The sequence below is a fragment of the Rhinatrema bivittatum genome, chromosome 16 (assembly GCF_901001135.1).
Source record: "Rhinatrema bivittatum chromosome 16, aRhiBiv1.1, whole genome shotgun sequence".
Classification (NCBI taxonomy): Eukaryota; Metazoa; Chordata; class Amphibia; order Gymnophiona; family Rhinatrematidae; genus Rhinatrema; species Rhinatrema bivittatum.
Genome location: NC_042630.1, coordinates 34,746,436 through 34,763,786, shown reverse-complemented (window position 1 = coordinate 34,763,786; position 17,351 = coordinate 34,746,436). Strand labels below are relative to the sequence as shown.

The 17,351-nt window shown below is 45.7% G+C and overlaps 2 protein-coding genes across 16 annotated transcripts in view; one reads left to right on the top strand and one right to left on the bottom strand.

Moving 5' to 3' along the window:
* The window catches only part of ARHGEF11 (Rho guanine nucleotide exchange factor 11), a 218,593-nt gene extending 214,897 nt beyond the window's left edge, over nucleotides 1-3,696 (top strand). For all 5 annotated transcript variants that reach the window (XM_029580824.1, XM_029580826.1, XM_029580827.1 and 2 more), the window contains one exon: nucleotides 2,860-3,696. In XM_029580824.1, coding sequence (XP_029436684.1) covers nucleotides 2,860-2,897 — 38 coding nt within the window. In that variant the 3' untranslated portion in view covers nucleotides 2,898-3,696. The remainder of the gene's footprint in view (nucleotides 1-2,859) is intronic.
* A 193-nt stretch (nucleotides 3,697-3,889) lies between these two features.
* Nucleotides 3,890-17,351, bottom strand: part of LRRC71 (leucine rich repeat containing 71) — an 81,353-nt gene continuing 67,891 nt past the window's right edge. For all 11 annotated transcript variants that reach the window (XM_029580836.1, XM_029580828.1, XM_029580830.1 and 8 more), the window contains 4 exons: nucleotides 12,598-12,686; nucleotides 12,047-12,155; nucleotides 5,919-6,040; nucleotides 3,890-4,606 (listed from right to left, as the gene is read on the bottom strand). In XM_029580836.1, the coding sequence (XP_029436696.1) occupies nucleotides 4,493-4,606; nucleotides 5,919-6,040; nucleotides 12,047-12,155; nucleotides 12,598-12,686 (434 nt within the window). In that variant the 3' untranslated portion in view covers nucleotides 3,890-4,492. The remainder of the gene's footprint in view (nucleotides 4,607-5,918; nucleotides 6,041-12,046; nucleotides 12,156-12,597; nucleotides 12,687-17,351) is intronic.

The window sequence follows — 17,351 nt, the reverse complement described above, 5'->3', positions numbered from 1 at the left end:
CCCTCTTCAGTGCGCATTGCTCTCCCAATGGAGTCCACAGTCGCAGAACTATGCGATGAGGCTGCTCCTTCCGTTAGAGGTGAGATTGCAGTTTGATTGGTGGTTACACGCGGATCATCTCAGGAAGAGAATTTCCCTAATAATACCGGATTGGTTGGCACAAGCGGTTTGCCGAGTAGCTGGAGACTGAAGTAGTCCAGATAATGTCCAACAATGTGACAACAGTGCTTACATCAATCATCAGGATGGAACCAAGAGCCAACAGGTGTTGGAGGAGATAGATGTGCTCATGGTGTGGGCAGAGCAGCACCTCCTAAGCATATCTGCCTCTCACATTGCCAGAAAGGACAATATCGGAGCCAATTTTCTCAGGAAGAGAAACTTGGACCCAGGAGAATGGGAGCTGGCGGACGAGGCCTTTTAGCTCCTGATGAACTGCTGGGGCCTACCAAATCTAGACCTGTTGGCGACCTTCAACAATGCAAAGGTTCCTCGCTTCTTCAGTTGCAGGCGGGACCCAAAAGTGATGAGCATTGATGCTCTTGTTCAGGAGTGACCACAGGGTGCCCTTCTGTATGCATTTCTGCCCTGGCCTCTGATAGGCAGGCTGGTCCAGAAGATTGCAAGTCAAACCAACATCGTCATTTTAGTGGCTCTGGATTGGGCTCAAAAGCTGTGGTATGCCGATCTCCAAAGACTTCTGGTGGGCAGTCCCCTCCGGCTACCATCTCAAAGAGATCTGTTACGTCAGGGACCTATTCAGCACAAGGATCTGGGTCAATTCTGCCTTTTGGCTTGGCCATTGAAAGGGCTTAGTTGTTGAACCGGGGTTTTTGCCTGCGGTAATTTCCATTCTTCTTCGGGCCCAGAAAGAGTTTGGAGGATCTTTGAGGCATGGTGTTCTGAGCGAGATTCTCAACTGCTCAAGGTGGATATTCCTTTGATTTTGGAATTTTTACAAGATGGCTTGCGGGTTTGGTCCTTGACACCTTGAAGGTTCAAGTTGCAGCCCTGGCTTGTTATAGGAGGAGTCAATTGAATGCCTTTGACTTCCCATCTGGATGTGTTCTGTTTCTTGCAGGGAGTGAAGCATCTTTAACCCCCATTGTGGCTTCTGGTGCCTCTGTGGGACCTTAACTTGGTCCTTCAGTTTTTGGCAAGTTCGACTTTTCAAAAGCTGTGTACTCTTTCCTTGCGGCTGCTTACCTTGAAGACAGCTTTTCTGGTAGCAATCTGTTTGGCAGGATTCTGAGCTGCAGGCTCTTTCCTACTGAGAGCCTTTTCTCCGTATGAATCTGGATACAGTTCAGTTTCGGACTGTGCCCTCTTTTTTGCCCAAAGTGGTTTCAGACTTTCATTTGAATCAGTCCATTTCTCTGCCTTGGACAGGGATAGAGATGAAGTTTAGTACTGCCTTTTGTGTTCTTGGACGTCAAGCGTCATTTACTGTGGTACTTGGGGATGACAAAGGCTGTTCGGAAGTCTGATCGAGTTTGTGCTCCATGGTGGAGGTAAGCAGGGAGCACAGCAATGCGGGCAACGATTTCCCGCTGGGTTAAGGCAGCCTGTGTGGCTGCTGACGTTGCCTTACCGAAACAGATTAGACCACATTCCAAGAGGGCTCAGGCAGTATTGTAGGCGGAACATCGTTTGTTGCCTGCTGAAATTTGCCGAGTGGTGACATGGTCATTTTTGCACACCTTATCCAGGCATTACTGCTTGTATTTTAGGGCTAGGGAGGACGCCGCATTTGCACAGGTGATATTGACTGGACCACTGGCAGCCTCCCGTCCTTTTTGTGATTAGCTTTGGTACATCCCGCTCATGGGGTTGACCTGCCTGAACGCTGAGGAAGGAGAAATTACTACTTACCTGATAACTTGCTTTCCTTTAGTAAGAGTAGGCCAATCCTTGACCCACCCTCAGCTGCCGATGTTTAATATGTGGTTAGCCTTTCTTTGGGCGAGTTGTGCAGAGTATGATTCCTGCTCTTCGTTGAAAACTGGTAAGTGGCATTTCTATCCCTTAGTTTTCTAGATATGTTCCTTCTTTTGGCCCTGTTGTTGAGAAACATGAATGGTTGGTTGTTGATGATAATGTTCAACTATAATCAGTTTTGTCCACAGTTTGGCTTTTCCAGAGAATACTGGCGGGCTGATGTCAGGGCGGGACTATATAGTCATGACATCAACTTTTGCTCCGTCTCCATCTGCTGGCAGAGGTACTTAACACACTCCTTGGGATTGACCGGTACTAGAAAGAAAATTCAGGTAAGTAGTAATTTCTCCATCTACATGGCATTTACAAGTGGTGAGTGCTATTAGCGACGTGCGTTTTGGTCGCACTGATCCCCTTTTTGCATCGGGGGTTAGTCTAGCATCCAACCGCAGGTTAAACCTTTGCGCTAGCCTGAGTGCACAATATTGCATCAGCACCTATATTACAGATACGTCTTGATTAAGAGATTACTAGCTGGTGCTGAAAATCTCTTATGCAGAGATTCTAATCTCCTTTAATGGAGGATGCATTTACATTAAATACATGGTTAATGAAGAGAGGATATTCAAATCTTGTTCATTGGGCTGAACTGAGGTGTATACAATGCAAGAGAATCAAATGTTTTATGTATTCTAGTTTTTAATTTTAGTGTTGTGTTATTTCTGTAAATCATTCTGAACTATTTTTTTAAATCTGGAAAGGGCAATTCATAAATAATTGTAAATAAATCAAGGACAAACTACTAATACTCAGGACAAAGAAAGGACCCCAAATTTCATGGGATTTATAAGCTGATTTAAAAAAAATATATTTTTCTGCTAGCCTTCTAGGCTTTGATGCCAGACTTCTTGTCCCCTCCAGGCCTTACAGATCCCCCAGAAGAAGCCCTCCGGCTGTGACCTTTCTCTGGAGGTATTTAACATCAAGCATGTTCACCCGAGCTTCACACCACCTCCTCCTCTCACCTGCCATGAAATGTGACCTGGTCCTGACAGACACAGCGAGACTCCTCACGGATGGAATGCAGAGTTGAGGAGGAGAGGGGGCCCCTCTTCTTAGGTACAGAAGGGGGGGGCCAAGAGGAGGCGCGTCAAGGCACGGACAACTTAAATTCAAGGGCTACATGCGAGTGAAAACTGGAACTTTGAGGCAAGGGAGAGAGAGAAAAAAAAATCGACAAACTGGAAACTTTTTTTTAAAGCGCATGCTAGCTTAAATTAAAAAATATATATATATAAATAAAATATAGTTATATACCTATTTAAAAAGAAAAAAAAAGGCATACACAACTTTGCTTTAAAATAGGATATCCACCCTCTCCTAACCCTCGTGTTCTGCCTTTGTCAGCATGCTGTTCAGAGAAGGGGGAATGCGCCCTCTCCTGCAGATTGAGAATGTTTGTACTCTTGAGGCCTTGTGTCTGCTCAGGCGAGAGCTAGAGAAGGACAAGCCACTTGCCCAGGAGAAAGACTCGAGGAAAGTCTGCTTAAAATGCACTATTGCCAAGACCAGGGACAGACGTAGGAAAGACAACTTTTGGGCTACTTCCTGTTACATTTTTTTTTTTGTTTTATATAAATATGTATGTATGTGTATTTTTTTTTTTTTTTTTTTTTGTTTTTGTAAATAATTTACTTGGGTTTTTTTCTTCCCAACTTGTAATAAACAAGGCTGTCACCACTAGCCTGCCCTACCAGCTTTAAATAATTTGTCTGCTTGTTTGAAAATGGACTGCTGGATCCACACCCTGCCTCTTCTCCCCTAAAAAGCTTCTGCTGGACTTCAAACCTCTCCACCCCACCCTCGTTTGCTTTTCTGCATGAAGGTCTAGCAATCTGTGATGCAGAATTAGCACCGTAAGTAAAACAGAAAAAGGCATACACACAGTAGCTGAAAAAAATGATCTGCTTTTATTTTCTGTAAATTTAAAACAATTGCGAGTCTGATCTGAGACCAAAACATTTAACTTGCAGTTCAGTAAGGATCTGTGATATTTGGCATGTGTAGGATTGATTTGAAGACTGCTTCTAGGAAAGAGTAAACCAACAACAAATTCAGAGTAACCAAAATGTATAACTGTAACCTGCTTGTCAAACCGAATGTATGCAGATCTATCTCATGCATAACCATTATGGATATTCTGCAAAACAAATCGATTTGGAGGAACTCGAAGACTGATGTTACTAACCCTGGGTTAGGGGAATTGACAGGAGGAGACGAGGGCTAGCTAGGAAATGAAAGACAGACAGCCATGGGAAGAATAGAGAGAGAGTCAATTAGTGCAGCAAAAGAGCCAGAAAGCCATCCACCTTCTTATATTATGTTCTAATCTCCTTTACTAACAAGGCAAACCCAGTCTCAAGGCTAGGCCGTAATTCCATTTCTGGCTTCTTGTGACTTCAAGTTTTGTGGTAATTGGGCTATCACTGGACTTGTTTGTTTGTATCTGTGCATGGCAAAGGTAGACCGGATGGTAGGAGCTCTCCTCTTCCGGCTACGCTGCTGCCTGCTCTTCTTCTCCGGGCTTTGGCTTGTTTATGGGATCCTTGGCCAACATGATCTCTTGGATCTTCATGAAGATTGGGTTGTCAGGGGAGAAGCTGTTTTTCTGAAATGCAGTAGGACAGTTTTATCAAAGAGGAAGAATCATTCATTAGTAGCACAAAAGCAACTTTCCCTATATGTACCCGGATCAGTCCAGACTGTGGGTTATGCCTCCCTTCCAGCAGGTGGAGACAGAGAAGAACTTGAAGGGCACCCTCTCTTAACCCGGTGTGCCACCTGCATCCCTTCAGTATTTCTGTGTCTCCAGCAGATGGAGGTGGGGCCATCCGTTCTGGTGTGTGAGGCTTGAGAGCAGGGGGGTCGGGAAACCTGTGTTGCTCGGATCCCTGGCCAGACAGGGCTGATACCCGGGTGTCCCGCATCACTCGCCCTGTGGGATCTTCACAGCCTGTTTTCTCTTCAGGAGCCACCTGCTGCTTTTTTAAGGAATGTGCTCCTTTTTCCTTTTGTTAATGTTTGTTAAAAGTTTGAAAAAAACACAATACAGTGAGAGGTTGGTTTCTTTCCTTCGGGGGCAGTGTGTTTTCGCCTTTCTTTGGTCCCATTGTCTGGCAGCCAATGTCGGAGCTTTTATTTTATTCTCTCCCCTACCTCATTCGGCCTCTCTCCCATATGGCGCTCGACCGGGGGGCGGTGTCCCGGTCTTGCTTGTGGATGTCGTGTGGGGCGACCTATTCTTCCTGCGGGGACGCACGGTTGTGGCTTGATCTATTTTTGCTGTAAGGTCGATGAAGAAGCACAGGGTTTGTTGATCCCACACAGGTTTTTGGTGTCAGGTTGTTTTGTTGTTGCCTGTCTTATGGTTCTCCTCTTCCCTCTGTTCATTTAGGGGAGTAGGCATAGTTACTTGATTCTTCTTTATATTTCTGGCTTGGGTACAGATTAATACTGAAGGACTGCAGGTGGCACCTTGTCTTAAGGGGCAGTATCAGTAAAACTCTCTGTCTCCATCTGCTGGAGGGGGAGTCAAAACCCAGGAGTCAGGACTGATCTGTGGTACTACAAGAACAAAAATGAGCAGGTAAGGACTGATTTTCCTTTTGACCCACCATTTTTCTTTCCTTCTAGCTATTTCAGAATCAAAGCTGTGACATTTTGTATATTTTTCCTGCACCTTTTGGGAGTTCCAGCTTGGTCAGACCCTAATCCCCACTTGGGCTACTTCACTATGACCCTTCACCTTCATCTAGCGTGGGGTTCTCTCCTTAACCCTGCTCGTACAGTTTCATCTGGAACTCAGCTCAAGTGCACTCAGGTAGGTCTCACTGTTGCATGATGGCTGGGGCCTCCCTCCTTGAGACGGTGAACTGCCAGCCTCCACTTTCCCAGTAGGCTCCGTTTCAAACCCCACTCACCCCCAGAGACAGCCGCAGAAGGCCTGTGTAGTTCTGTGTCCCCCGGATAGATTTCAGCGCCTGGATCTGACTTTCTATGGCTGTCAGAAAACCTTTCAGGCCTCGCTCTGTAATCTTGTTCACTGAGTCACAGGCAGAATAGATGAAAAAGAAGAGCATTCAGAATTTTGTTTTTACACAGAATTTGTTGCAATTTCTGAAATCTAAAGCAGTACTATTCAGAGCTTTTCTGAAGCCTTCCAGCTTTCCTAGATCAATACAGGCCCATTAAAGCTTTGCTTAATTTTTATACAGAAAACAATGAGGACAGTAAGTGCAGGTGAAGTGATTGGGAGAGGGAGGGCAGCTGAAACCCCCCCCTAAAATAAAGAGAAGGCAAACCGCTTCTGTTTAAGAAAGCATCTTTCACTGGTTCTTGCATACAAATATCTACCAGAACAAGGCAAAATTCATAACAAAAAGTAAATGTAGATACAACCAAGTGGTTCACCTATATCAGATGTTGTCTAGAGTAGGAGTGCTCAAACCGGTCCTATGGGCCCCCAGCCTGTTGGGTTATCTCTAATGAATATGCAGGAGAAATATCTGCATACACAGGAGGTAGTACATGCAAATTAAATCCCATACATATTAATTAGGGATATCCTGAAAACCCAGCTGGGGCCTGGAGGACAGGTTTGAGCATCCATGGTTTAGACAGCAGGAGAAATTGGACACATGAATGGGTGAGCTCTAGCAGAGCTTAGGTTTTGCTGAGTATGTGCAAATCTTGGCAAGCAGCCACCTGGTGAATGAGTCTCCTTAGTCATTACAGCAAACTAATTTTCAGGTCTGTTGAGGGTGGGATTCTCCATCAAAGTGCAGATATGAATTAGCCATAACAGGTGGGTAATGTCATGAGACAGCGCTAACATGGCCCCAGCTCTCAAAGCTCAGGAAAAACTATACCTACTCATGAGCTCCTCCGTTTCTTTGTCCAAGCTACTCCATGGACAGTCTTTCTTCAATATTTTAATTTCTCAGCACATAAATGGTGCGGGGGAAGCTCTCTAAGGCCATCTCCCTCAGAGGCAACAAGGAGGGCAGTGCCTCATTGGTGCAGGTGCTGCCATATTTTATGGCATGGAAGAAATACCTGGTGCTCAGTTACTTTTTCTACCCAGACCTAGCACCTACTAGGGTGTCGTCTGTTTCTTCAGCATGACACATGCATTCTATGGTGCAGTCATCGCCCTTGGTGCATCAACCCAATGTGCCATCACTCTGAGATAAGTGCTTTAGAGCATAATCCCAAGAGTCCTGCTGCTAAAGAGATGGCGTGTAGGGAAGTTTGGCTGGAAGTGCTTGAGCATAGCATGATTTGACTGCAATTAATGGACAAGAGTCTGACACCCATTTCCAGCACCCCTTAGTGAAAATAAACCCATCTGCGACTCTGACATGAATATCTTCCTCCAACTCACGCACCGTGGGTTCCTCAGCTAGTAGAAACCAGCTGTTGGAACTGGTGAAGACTTTTTTGGCTCATTGAGCTCTGCAGATGGGTGAAAGCTCTTCTATCCAGGATGGAGGAAATCTTCCATATAACACTGGAAGAAGAAGTTGATATAATTGGCATTTTAGAGACATGGTGGAAGGAGGATAACCAATGGGACACTGTGAGACCAGGGTATACATTATATCGAAATGACAGGATAGATCAAATTAATGGAGGGGTGGTGCTCTCTGTTGAAGAGGGCATTGAGTCAAACAGGATAAAAATTCTGCAGGAAACAAAATGCAATGTTAAATCTTTATGGATAGAAATTCCAGGTGAAAAGGGGAATAAGATAGCAGTGGGGGTGTATTACTGTCTGGCCAGAATCAAACAGACAAATTCTAAAAGAAATTAGAGAAGCTAACAAAATCAGGGGTGAAGTAATGGTGATTTCAATGAACCCACTATTGACGAGGTGAATGCCACATCAGGATAGGTTAGAGAGGTAAAGTTCCTAGATAAAATAAATGACTGCTTCATGGAGCAGTTAGTACATGAACTAACAATGGGGAAATTACCGGATGTTGCATAACCTTTGCTTCCCCTATTGCAGAAGCAATCAGAAATCTGATAGAAACATGCAATCTACCATATTAAGCAGCATTCAAAACTGAATTAAACATAATTAATAGTTGATGGACCTGGCTTTAAAACGAGTGGGGTATGAACACATTTAGAAAGAAATTGCTATCATTTTCCAAAATGAACAAGACCAAGTCCAAATTTCAACACAAAGTTTCATAAAGTCCCTGCCCACTTTCTTTAACATTAAACTCTCCATCTCATTCTTAATAATGGCACCTATGTTTTAGGCAGCATTCAAGTCTGGAGAGTTCCCTGGCCAAAGGTCAGTACCCCAAAAATCTGCCATTTTCTTTAAGCAGCTGTTGCATGGTGTTGGCTCGGGTGATTGGCGCCTTATCAAGGACTAAAATAGCTTCGCCTACTATCAAAACGTTTTCCGGATCATTCAAAAATGGGATAACATTTTCGGCTAAAATCATATTCTGAAAATAGGTGCCATCCCAAGATGCACCATGGTCTTTGATTACCCACAACATTTTCTTGATAGGCCAATGCAAGCAGGGTTTTTGACAATTTGGTGATAATTTCCCTCATCGCTAATTTCATTCACAGTTTTTGACCAAACTCGATCATTTTAAAATTTTGGTTTTTGAATTGCCCAAACGAAAAATTCGTCAGAAGGTACTAAATAAAGGAAATCCTCTTCATCCCAATTTCTTAACCAATTCATCAGCCAGAGCATGTATTGGATATAGGTTTTGGTTTTCAATGGTTTTGAAATAACATGAAATGCCTGGATGCCAGCCCTGACTCAATATAAATAAACTGTTCTATCAACATTTTTTCTCCTCTCATCCAAAATTGTTCATGCCACTTGGTAACAGCTTTTACTGTGCTTTTCGATAAAATTATCTCAAGAAAGCCAAAAAAATTAATGGTCGACAGTCACCAAATTTCCTAAAACACTGGTCAGCAATCTTGCCCCATGTTCTATTATCCCAGCTTTTGTTTCGACCTAACTTTTCAGAAATCCAGTTTCTTATAATAAAGGTTGCTCCAGCCTTACACACCTCACAAAATGCATGTCATACAGTCAATCTGATGCTGTTTTTTGCTATTGTATGTTCTGGCTATAAATACATTTAAGTAATGTATAAGGTTCTGTTAAATTCCAAACTGAATGGCCTATAAAATGGTACAAAAATTATATTAGCGGGCTAATCCAGGGGGGTGCTGGGGTGGGGAGGCAAAAGTTAAACACCACCAGTCTTTTAGACTTGGTCCTTAGTAGAATACAGGATTTAGTGCAAGAGGTAACAGCTTTGGAACTACTTGGCAATAGTGATTACAAGATCACAATCTGACTTAACTTTAGAGGGAGGACACTAAAGAAATCTACTGTGACAGCATTTATCTTTCAGAAGGATGACTATGATAAAATTAGGAAAATGGTTGGGAAACAACTTAAAGGAGCAGCTGCAAAAGTTAAGGGCATGGACACTGTTTAAAAATGCCATCTTGGAAGCCCACGGCAGATGTATTCCATTTATTAGAAAAGGTGGAAGGAAGGCTAAACAATTACTGCCATGGTTAAAAGATGAGGTGAGAGAGGCTATATTAGCTAAAAGAACATCTTTCAATAAATGGAAAAGGGATCCAAATGAAAAAAAAACCAAGAAACCGCATAAACACTGGCAAAGCACTGAGAAGGGGGGCAAAGAGAGAATGTGAAAAGAAGCTTGATATGGAAGCAAAAACACAAAACCTTTTTCAGGTACACTTGAGGCAAAAAGTCTGTGAAAGTCAGTTGGATCATTAGATAATGAAGGGGTAAAAGGGGCATATAACCCAGCGTGCTGAAAGAACTGAAAAATTAAATTGCAGACCTGCTATTAGTAATTTGTAAATGATCATTAAAATCATCTATGGCATCTGAAGCCTGGCGGGTTGCCAATTTAATGCCAATTTTTTAAAAAGGGATCAAGGGGTGATCCAGAAAATTACAGACCAGTGAGTCTGACATTATCTGTGCCTGGCAAAATGGTGGAATCATAAAGAACAAAATTGCTGAACATATAAATAAGCATCGTTTAATGGGACAAAGCCAACATGGATTTACCCAAGGGAAGTCTTGCATAAACAAACATGTGGATAAAGGTAAGCCAGTTAATATGGTGTGTCTAGATTTCCAGAAAACATTTGACAAAGTCCCTCATGAGAGACTTCCTAGTAAATTAAAAAGTCATGGGATAGGTGGTAGTGTCCTATTGAGAACTGGTTAAAAGATAGTAAACAAATGGTAAATGTTTCCAGTGGAGCAAGCAGAGTTGCTTATCTGCAATAGGTGTTCTCCGAGGACAGCAGGATGGCTGCCCTCACGCATGGGCGACTACATCAGCTGGAGCTCGGCCCAGAGCTTTGATCTCAAAAGATTCTAGAGCTTTCAGCATGCCCTACTGACCATGTGCAGCTATAGATATCACCCTACGTCCTTGGCAGAGCCCCTCAGTCCATGATATGGCTAAGACATGGAGAAACTAACTCCTGTTACGGTAAACAACTTTGCTTTCTCCAAGGACAAGCAGGATGGCAGTCCTCGCATGTGGGTGAATGCCTAGCTACAGGCTGCTCGAGACAGAGCAACACCGAGAAAAACCCAAGTGCCTAAGGCACCACCCTTCTCCCAAAAAGAGGCTAGGAGGGAAAGGAGTTGGGTTCTACTTAAAAGAACCCCAAGAAGGGACTGAGAGAGAAAAAAATCTCCGATGCACAGCAGAGGCGCCGAAGGCAAGAGGGTGATGCGCACGTCGCCACACACAAATCAGAGTTTCCAATTCTGACAAGCACTAGACGATATTAGATCCTCCTGGATACAGGAAGGCAACAAGAATCAACCAAGAGAGAGCTCTTAGACGAAGACTGCATAGCTTTCCATGGTGTCCAAGAACAACTGAAAATCAGACTGCGGCTAGAGAGCCCACCAGAAAGAAAGCACGAATAGATGAATACTGCCTAAAAAAAAACATGCCAGAGGACAGGCAGAATATCCAAGCAGCGATTTGCGGAATAAATTGCAAAAGCGTCGGGCTGCGACAGATCTAATCTGCCAAAGTAAAAGATCGGACCCCCAAGGGTCAGATTGGGCAGCCCAAGCTTCCCTAGAATGTAAAGGCAATCCTGGAACTGGGATCGCCACCCTTAGACTCAGAGCGTGGAAGGGCAGCGTGGGACGGGCATAACCTTCCATCTGAGAGGAAAGCTCAGGCGACCAGGAAGCACCTCTGTCAGCTGAGTGAAGCAGTACTAGCCAGGCAGGTAAAGGATGGTGTACCTTTCCCAGAAGGTATACTCCAAGTCGTACTAATGAATGCCATAGCTCTTCCGCCCTGACTGGGAGTTAGAAGCAGCAAGCAACACAAGGAGGCAGACCGCAGAGACAAGAGGAAGCCGCAAGGCTGTAGAGCCCAACATTGGGAAATGACCCAATAAAAACAGCCCCCTGCCTCCCGAGGGAGACTGCGCAGTAGATTGGATATTCAAAAACTGCCAGCAAATCTCTCGAGGGAGAAGTCCAGAAACTCTTTACTGAGAGACAAAATAGCAGGGGTGGCGCAAGAGCCAACCCCTGTAGAAATAGGACTTAATCACTGTTCTGAAACCCTGAAGGGGTACCAGGGTAGAGTCAATCGAAGCAGCCAAACAGATTGCTCACCAAAGAGGCTTAGAACGTGATACTTTGGGCCACGATGACATGTACTTTCCCCCTAATACCCTGCAGTCCACGTAGTGGATGAATATTTGAACAGACAAAGATCCTCTTGTCTGCAGGGGGAGTGAGACCACAGAGCAAACATCCTTAGAAGGAAAACTACTGCCAGGTACTTGTGACCTGGCTAGGCCACGGTTGGAAACAGGATACTGGGCTTGATGGAAGTTTGGTCTGACCCAGCATGGCAATTTATGTTTGCCACAGACATCGCCAGACAACGAGATGGTGCTCATCTCGCTACTTGCTGCCATGGGCCGGGCAGAACACAGGTTCAATGGCAGCACCGCATGCACTTACTTGAGAGGTTTAAATTGATGAGAGTTCTGTTCCCTAGGAGGAAGACATGGCCATCTCGGTATTCAACCGGCTCTAGCAGCGGGTGCATAAGTTCAGTGGTTTCTGTTATCTGCAAATAGAAAAGGAAGACGGGGTTTGAATGGTTACTGTACAGGAGCAGGAATAACATTTCTCAACACATTTTGTTAGCCAGTTTGGGGAGGGAGTGAGGGGTCCTTAGACGCTTTTAGCAACACCATAGTTTCAGTACATGGCAGGGGATCCAATAGCCTGCCTGCTGTTTTTCTTTTGGAGCCATGCACATGTGTGTCCTAGGAAGTAGATGCCATTGGTTGCGGCTGTAACTCCTCATTTCCTCTCAAACGGAACAAGCAGGCAAGGTGCACAGAGGTTAAGTTGCAGACGGCCCATGAGGTTTTGGGGCACGTCTGTTCAGGAGCCGACAGCGGCCAGTGTTGTCCTGTTGTCATTGGCTCCTGCCATGGACAACTCTTTTACAAGCTAGGCCGCCTATGGCTGGCAGCAGCTGTGCACGTAGTCCCATGTCTCACCTCCGGCTCTAAAGGCACAGGCAGCTTCTCTTTTGTTGCTGACTTAGGCCCTTTCCCTCGACCTGCCTTCGGGTCAGAGCTGACAGCCTCTGTAATGAGCACAAGGTGAGACCTGGTCAAAGTCAATCTGTATGGAGCACTGATTATTCACACACTTATACTGAAAGAGCTACAGCATGAGAGAGTAATGCTAAGAGCATCTGCCTTTGTATTATTGTACCAAATAGAAAGATGTACAGAACAATCAGAAAAAGGGCTGCTCTTTTGCAATTTAAAACCTACAGCAGGAAAAGGCTCTTGGAGTTACTGTGGACAGTATTTTGAAATCCTCCCCTCAGTGTGTGGCAGCAGCCAAAGAAATAGATATGTTAGATAATATTAGGAAAAGAATGGAAATTAAGAGTATATCATAGTGCTGTGTCAATCTGTGGTGTAACCGTACCTTGAATATTGTGTTCCTGGAGGAACTTGTCTAAATCCTTTTTCAACCCAGCTCTAACTGCTGTCACCACATCCTCTAGCAACAAACTCCACAGTTTGTGTGCTAACAGAAAAAATACTTTCTCTGATTTGTTTTAAATGTGCTACCTATTAGCTTCATGGAGCCTCTCCTAATCCTAGTACCATTAGAAGGTGAAATTTTAATTGTACCCTTAATTTCCTTTCCTTGAGTCCTAGCAGACCAATCTGAACTTCTGGAATCCCTCTTTTCAGCAGCAGGTGCAGGCAGCGCAATTCCTTTTTCTTGCTAATATATCTTCTGGGATAGCCTGCAACTCATCAGTAGCCTACTACCCTAGCTAGAACAAGATACTCAAACACATTTAGGAAACAGAAGGAGTAGATTTGTAGGCCAGCAAATCCATATAATAACTGAATTTATGAACTCCCCTTCTCTCCCCTTTTCTTTTGGAGATGCCCAAGGAGAGAGCTTAACTGTATAAGCACAGTTTCCCCTCGCTTTTGTGTAGTCTCTAAATCATATTCTATCCCTTCTTCTATATGTATTCATTAATATTTTTTTTTTTTTTTTGCTTTGATGGGGTGTAGACTGGTCTGCTAGGACTCAAGGAAAAGAAATTAATGGGTAAGATAAAACTTCATCTTCCTTTTCATCCTGCAGTCCAGTCTGAACTTCTGGGATGGGCCAGAGCAGTGCTAATGGGGGGCAGGGTACAGGTTCTACCAAAACCTGTATCCTCCTTTGTCTGTAAATCTACTTTATAATGCTTTGAAAATGAATGTAATGATGCCCATGTTGCTGCCCTGCAAATCTCCAGAGGAGATGCTGCCTTGCGGTCTTGCCCAGGTTGCTGACTGGGCTCTAGTACAGTCCTTCAGGCCTACTGTCACCGGCTAGTCCTGACCAATATAAGCTGCTGCTATTGCATCCTTGATCTTGGAGCCTCTCATTGCAGAACCCTGCCAGGTGGCCACCTACAAACGGGCTTGAATAGTGGGACCCCACAACATCACTTGACCCCTCTCTGACCCCCTTCTCCTCTGGGGTTCTATCTTTAAACCCCTTCTGATTTCTCAGACCGGGACGTCTCCCTTGGCCTTTTCCCTGCCGAAAGGGGCTTGAGGGCCTAGACCGCCTATAATCTGCGGCCCTCCATCTAAAGCTTCTAAAAGAGTTTCTATTCCAGTCCTCTGGGAGTCTGTGAAGTTTCGACACTCCCAGGTCTTACATTACTTTCTCTAGGGTTTCCCCAAACAATAACCGACCCTTAAAGGGTACTTTAGTTACCTGTGGTCCATTTTCTCAGCCACAGATATCTTCAGGCCATTGCCCTGGTTGCTGCCCATTTTGCCCAGGCTCTTATCAAGTCAAATAGGGTGTCTGAAACAAAGGCGCCCCTGCCTCTGTGAGCTGGAGCCAAAGAGCCATCCCCCCCGCTACGCCAGCCTCTTCTCACCATTTCTGGATCCATCTTGAGGCCCTTCCCTATTTACCTGTTCCACACCACTCTTTTCAACATTTTCATGAGCGACTGAGCCGAAGGATGGTTGGGAAAGGTTTGTCTTTTTGTCTATGACACCAAAATCTGTAACTGGGCGGACAGCTGGGAAGGTGTGAAAACCATGAGGAGGGATCTAGCAAAGCTCAAGGAATGGTCTTGGGGTCTGGTAGCTAAGATTTAATGCTAAAAATGCCTTTAAGGTGTAAAAACCCAAGGGAGCGGCGCAGTATTGCAAGGGAAATTTCTCCAAGGTCAAAGAGCCAAACAGCTGGATAAAGTGACAGCAAAAACCAGAAAGATGAGAGGCTGCATAAGCAGAGGAATGCTCAGCAGAAAAAAAAAAGATGGTAATATTATTACTCTTGTGGAGGCCTCATTTGGAATAACATTGACCATTTAGTGGACGAGTTCTCCAGCTCAAGTTAACCGGCTCACTTGTCCCATCTATTTAGCAGGATCTACATCCCCGCTGCATATACCCAGGGGCAGGGTGAGCAAGAGCCCCGTGGCCCGGCTTCCAGCACCAGGCTCAGGGCAGCGCTGGGAGGGGGACAAAGGGTCCTTGCTCCTGGCATTAAAAACAGAGGGGAGGGGAGGGGATCTGTGTGATTTTTAATCCTTGCAGGTGGGTAGGAAGGGCAGCCTGCTCTGTTTGTTTATTTAAAAAAATACTGGGCCAGGGCCCCTCTACTCGACGAAGAGGTTTGGGAAGGTAAAGAGAACATAGCCCAGCAGGCCCTTTGTAAGACATTTTGGGGGGTGGGAGAGGACTGGCCTGTTACTATGGGATATTCGGCTAAGTTAGCCAGAGAACCCAAGCCCTCCCCACAATGCCGCTGAAACCAGCTAAGTTATAGCCAGACAAGTGGCTGACTCTGCCTATTTTGCCATTTAAACGGACAACGTGAGAGTCTAAATGGCTTTTCCATTCCAGACCAGTGGGTAAGGCATCCCCACCAGAGACAAAACTTTGGACACTGCTACAGAAGAGCGAGTGCCCCCTGCAGTCCCTCGGTGTCTCTCGCACTCCAGCAGATGGTGGAGATCAGTGGTTCGACCTGAAGAGAAACCAGAAAGGTCTTTGTTGTAAAGCAGGTGGGGGTAGGCTTAATAATCTAAACATGTACACCCTCGCGGAAAGATGGGATAGAGACATTCACATCTCTCAAAGGTTTCCATGCACAGGAGCTGAGCCACTTTCAACGGAAAGGAGGCTCTAGAAGGAGGGGGTTATGAGATGAGTATGAAAGGGGGTAGGTTCAGGAGTAATCTTAGGAAAGATTTCTTTACAGAGAAGGATGGTGGATGGTGGAGACAAGGACAGTGTCTGAATTCCAGAAAGCCTGGGAGCAATCGGGGGATCGCCGAGGGAGTGATGGGAATTATAAAGCTAAATTAATTGGGTGGATGAGTAGACTGGATGGGCCATAGGGTCTTTATCTGCTGTCTAACAGATCGATACTCTAAGGCCGCGGTAGAAACAGTGCGGCAGTGTCAGGCGCACCCTCGTTCCCCGCACGCACAGTTCTCTTCACCTACCGCTCGATACTCTCTTCAAATTGCATGCAAATGCATGCCACGGCTGCGAAGCGTTAGGCCCGCGCAACCCATTTTACTGTATAGAGCGCCTATACAGTATCCTGGGTTCGCGGGCCTAACGCTTCACGGCCACGCTGGTATCTGTCATTTCAAATGACAGGTACCAGGAAGTGGACAGTTATGTTCCCCGATGCTCAGCAAAATTTCCCCCAGCCCCCGCTTACCTGCCCTGGCCCCGTCCGGTCTCCGGTGCAGCCCCAGTCCTGTCCCCTCCTCCCGAAGCAAAAAAAAACAAAAACCGAAAAAGTAGCAAGGCTCGGGCCTGCTACGGTAGTCCCTTCTCCTCTCCTCCCGATTTCGGCGCTCAAGGCGGCCGCGTGGCCGTGCATTCATCCAGGCAGAGGGAGCCGGCGGCGAAAGCGGCCGCCAGCTCCCTCTGCCTGGATGAATGCACGGCCCCCGCCGGCAGTGAATGAATGCCCGTGCGATTTCGGCGCTCAAGGTGTGACGTCACAACGCTTGACGTCACGGCATGTGACTGCCTTGAGCGCCGAAATCGCACGGGCATTCATTCACTGCCGGCGGGGGCCGTGCATTCATCCAGGCAGAGGGAGCCGGCGGCGAAAGCGGCCGCCGGCTCCCTCTGCCTAGATTAATGCACGCCCACCCGGCCGTGGCCTAGATCGAACACGCGCCCACCCGCCCCCACCGCAGCCTGGATCCAACACGCGCCCACCCGCTCCCGCCGCCGCCTCGATGACCGCACACCTGGGGGATTCGGAAAGTGACAGGTATTTATACATATATATATATATACAACTTACGCTGCAATGTTTTTTACACTTTACTCCCTTTTGGTTTTACCCCCATTTTTTACACTTTATTCCCGTTTTAATTTTCGAACACCACACTAACACCACGTAGAGGCTAGGCGGTAAACTAACAGGTTAAGGACACGGCAAAATAGCGGGTTACAAAGGAGATAATCTGAGCGCGCGTCACAGTATCGGAGGGGAATAGCTAATTCCTTCATTATACAGCTAATTCGCTCATTTACATATATACATGCTGCGTGCGGAAAGGGTTATGCGTCTGTTTTAAGAAGCGCTAAGGACGCGTGAAACTGGAGACTGTATCGCTGGATCGCCTTACGCGTCCGAATTGTGCGCTCCCAGCACGTTACAGACGGGAAATCTTCAACCGCACGTTACAGTATCGACCTGTAAATCCTTCAAACCATTAATAGCCATG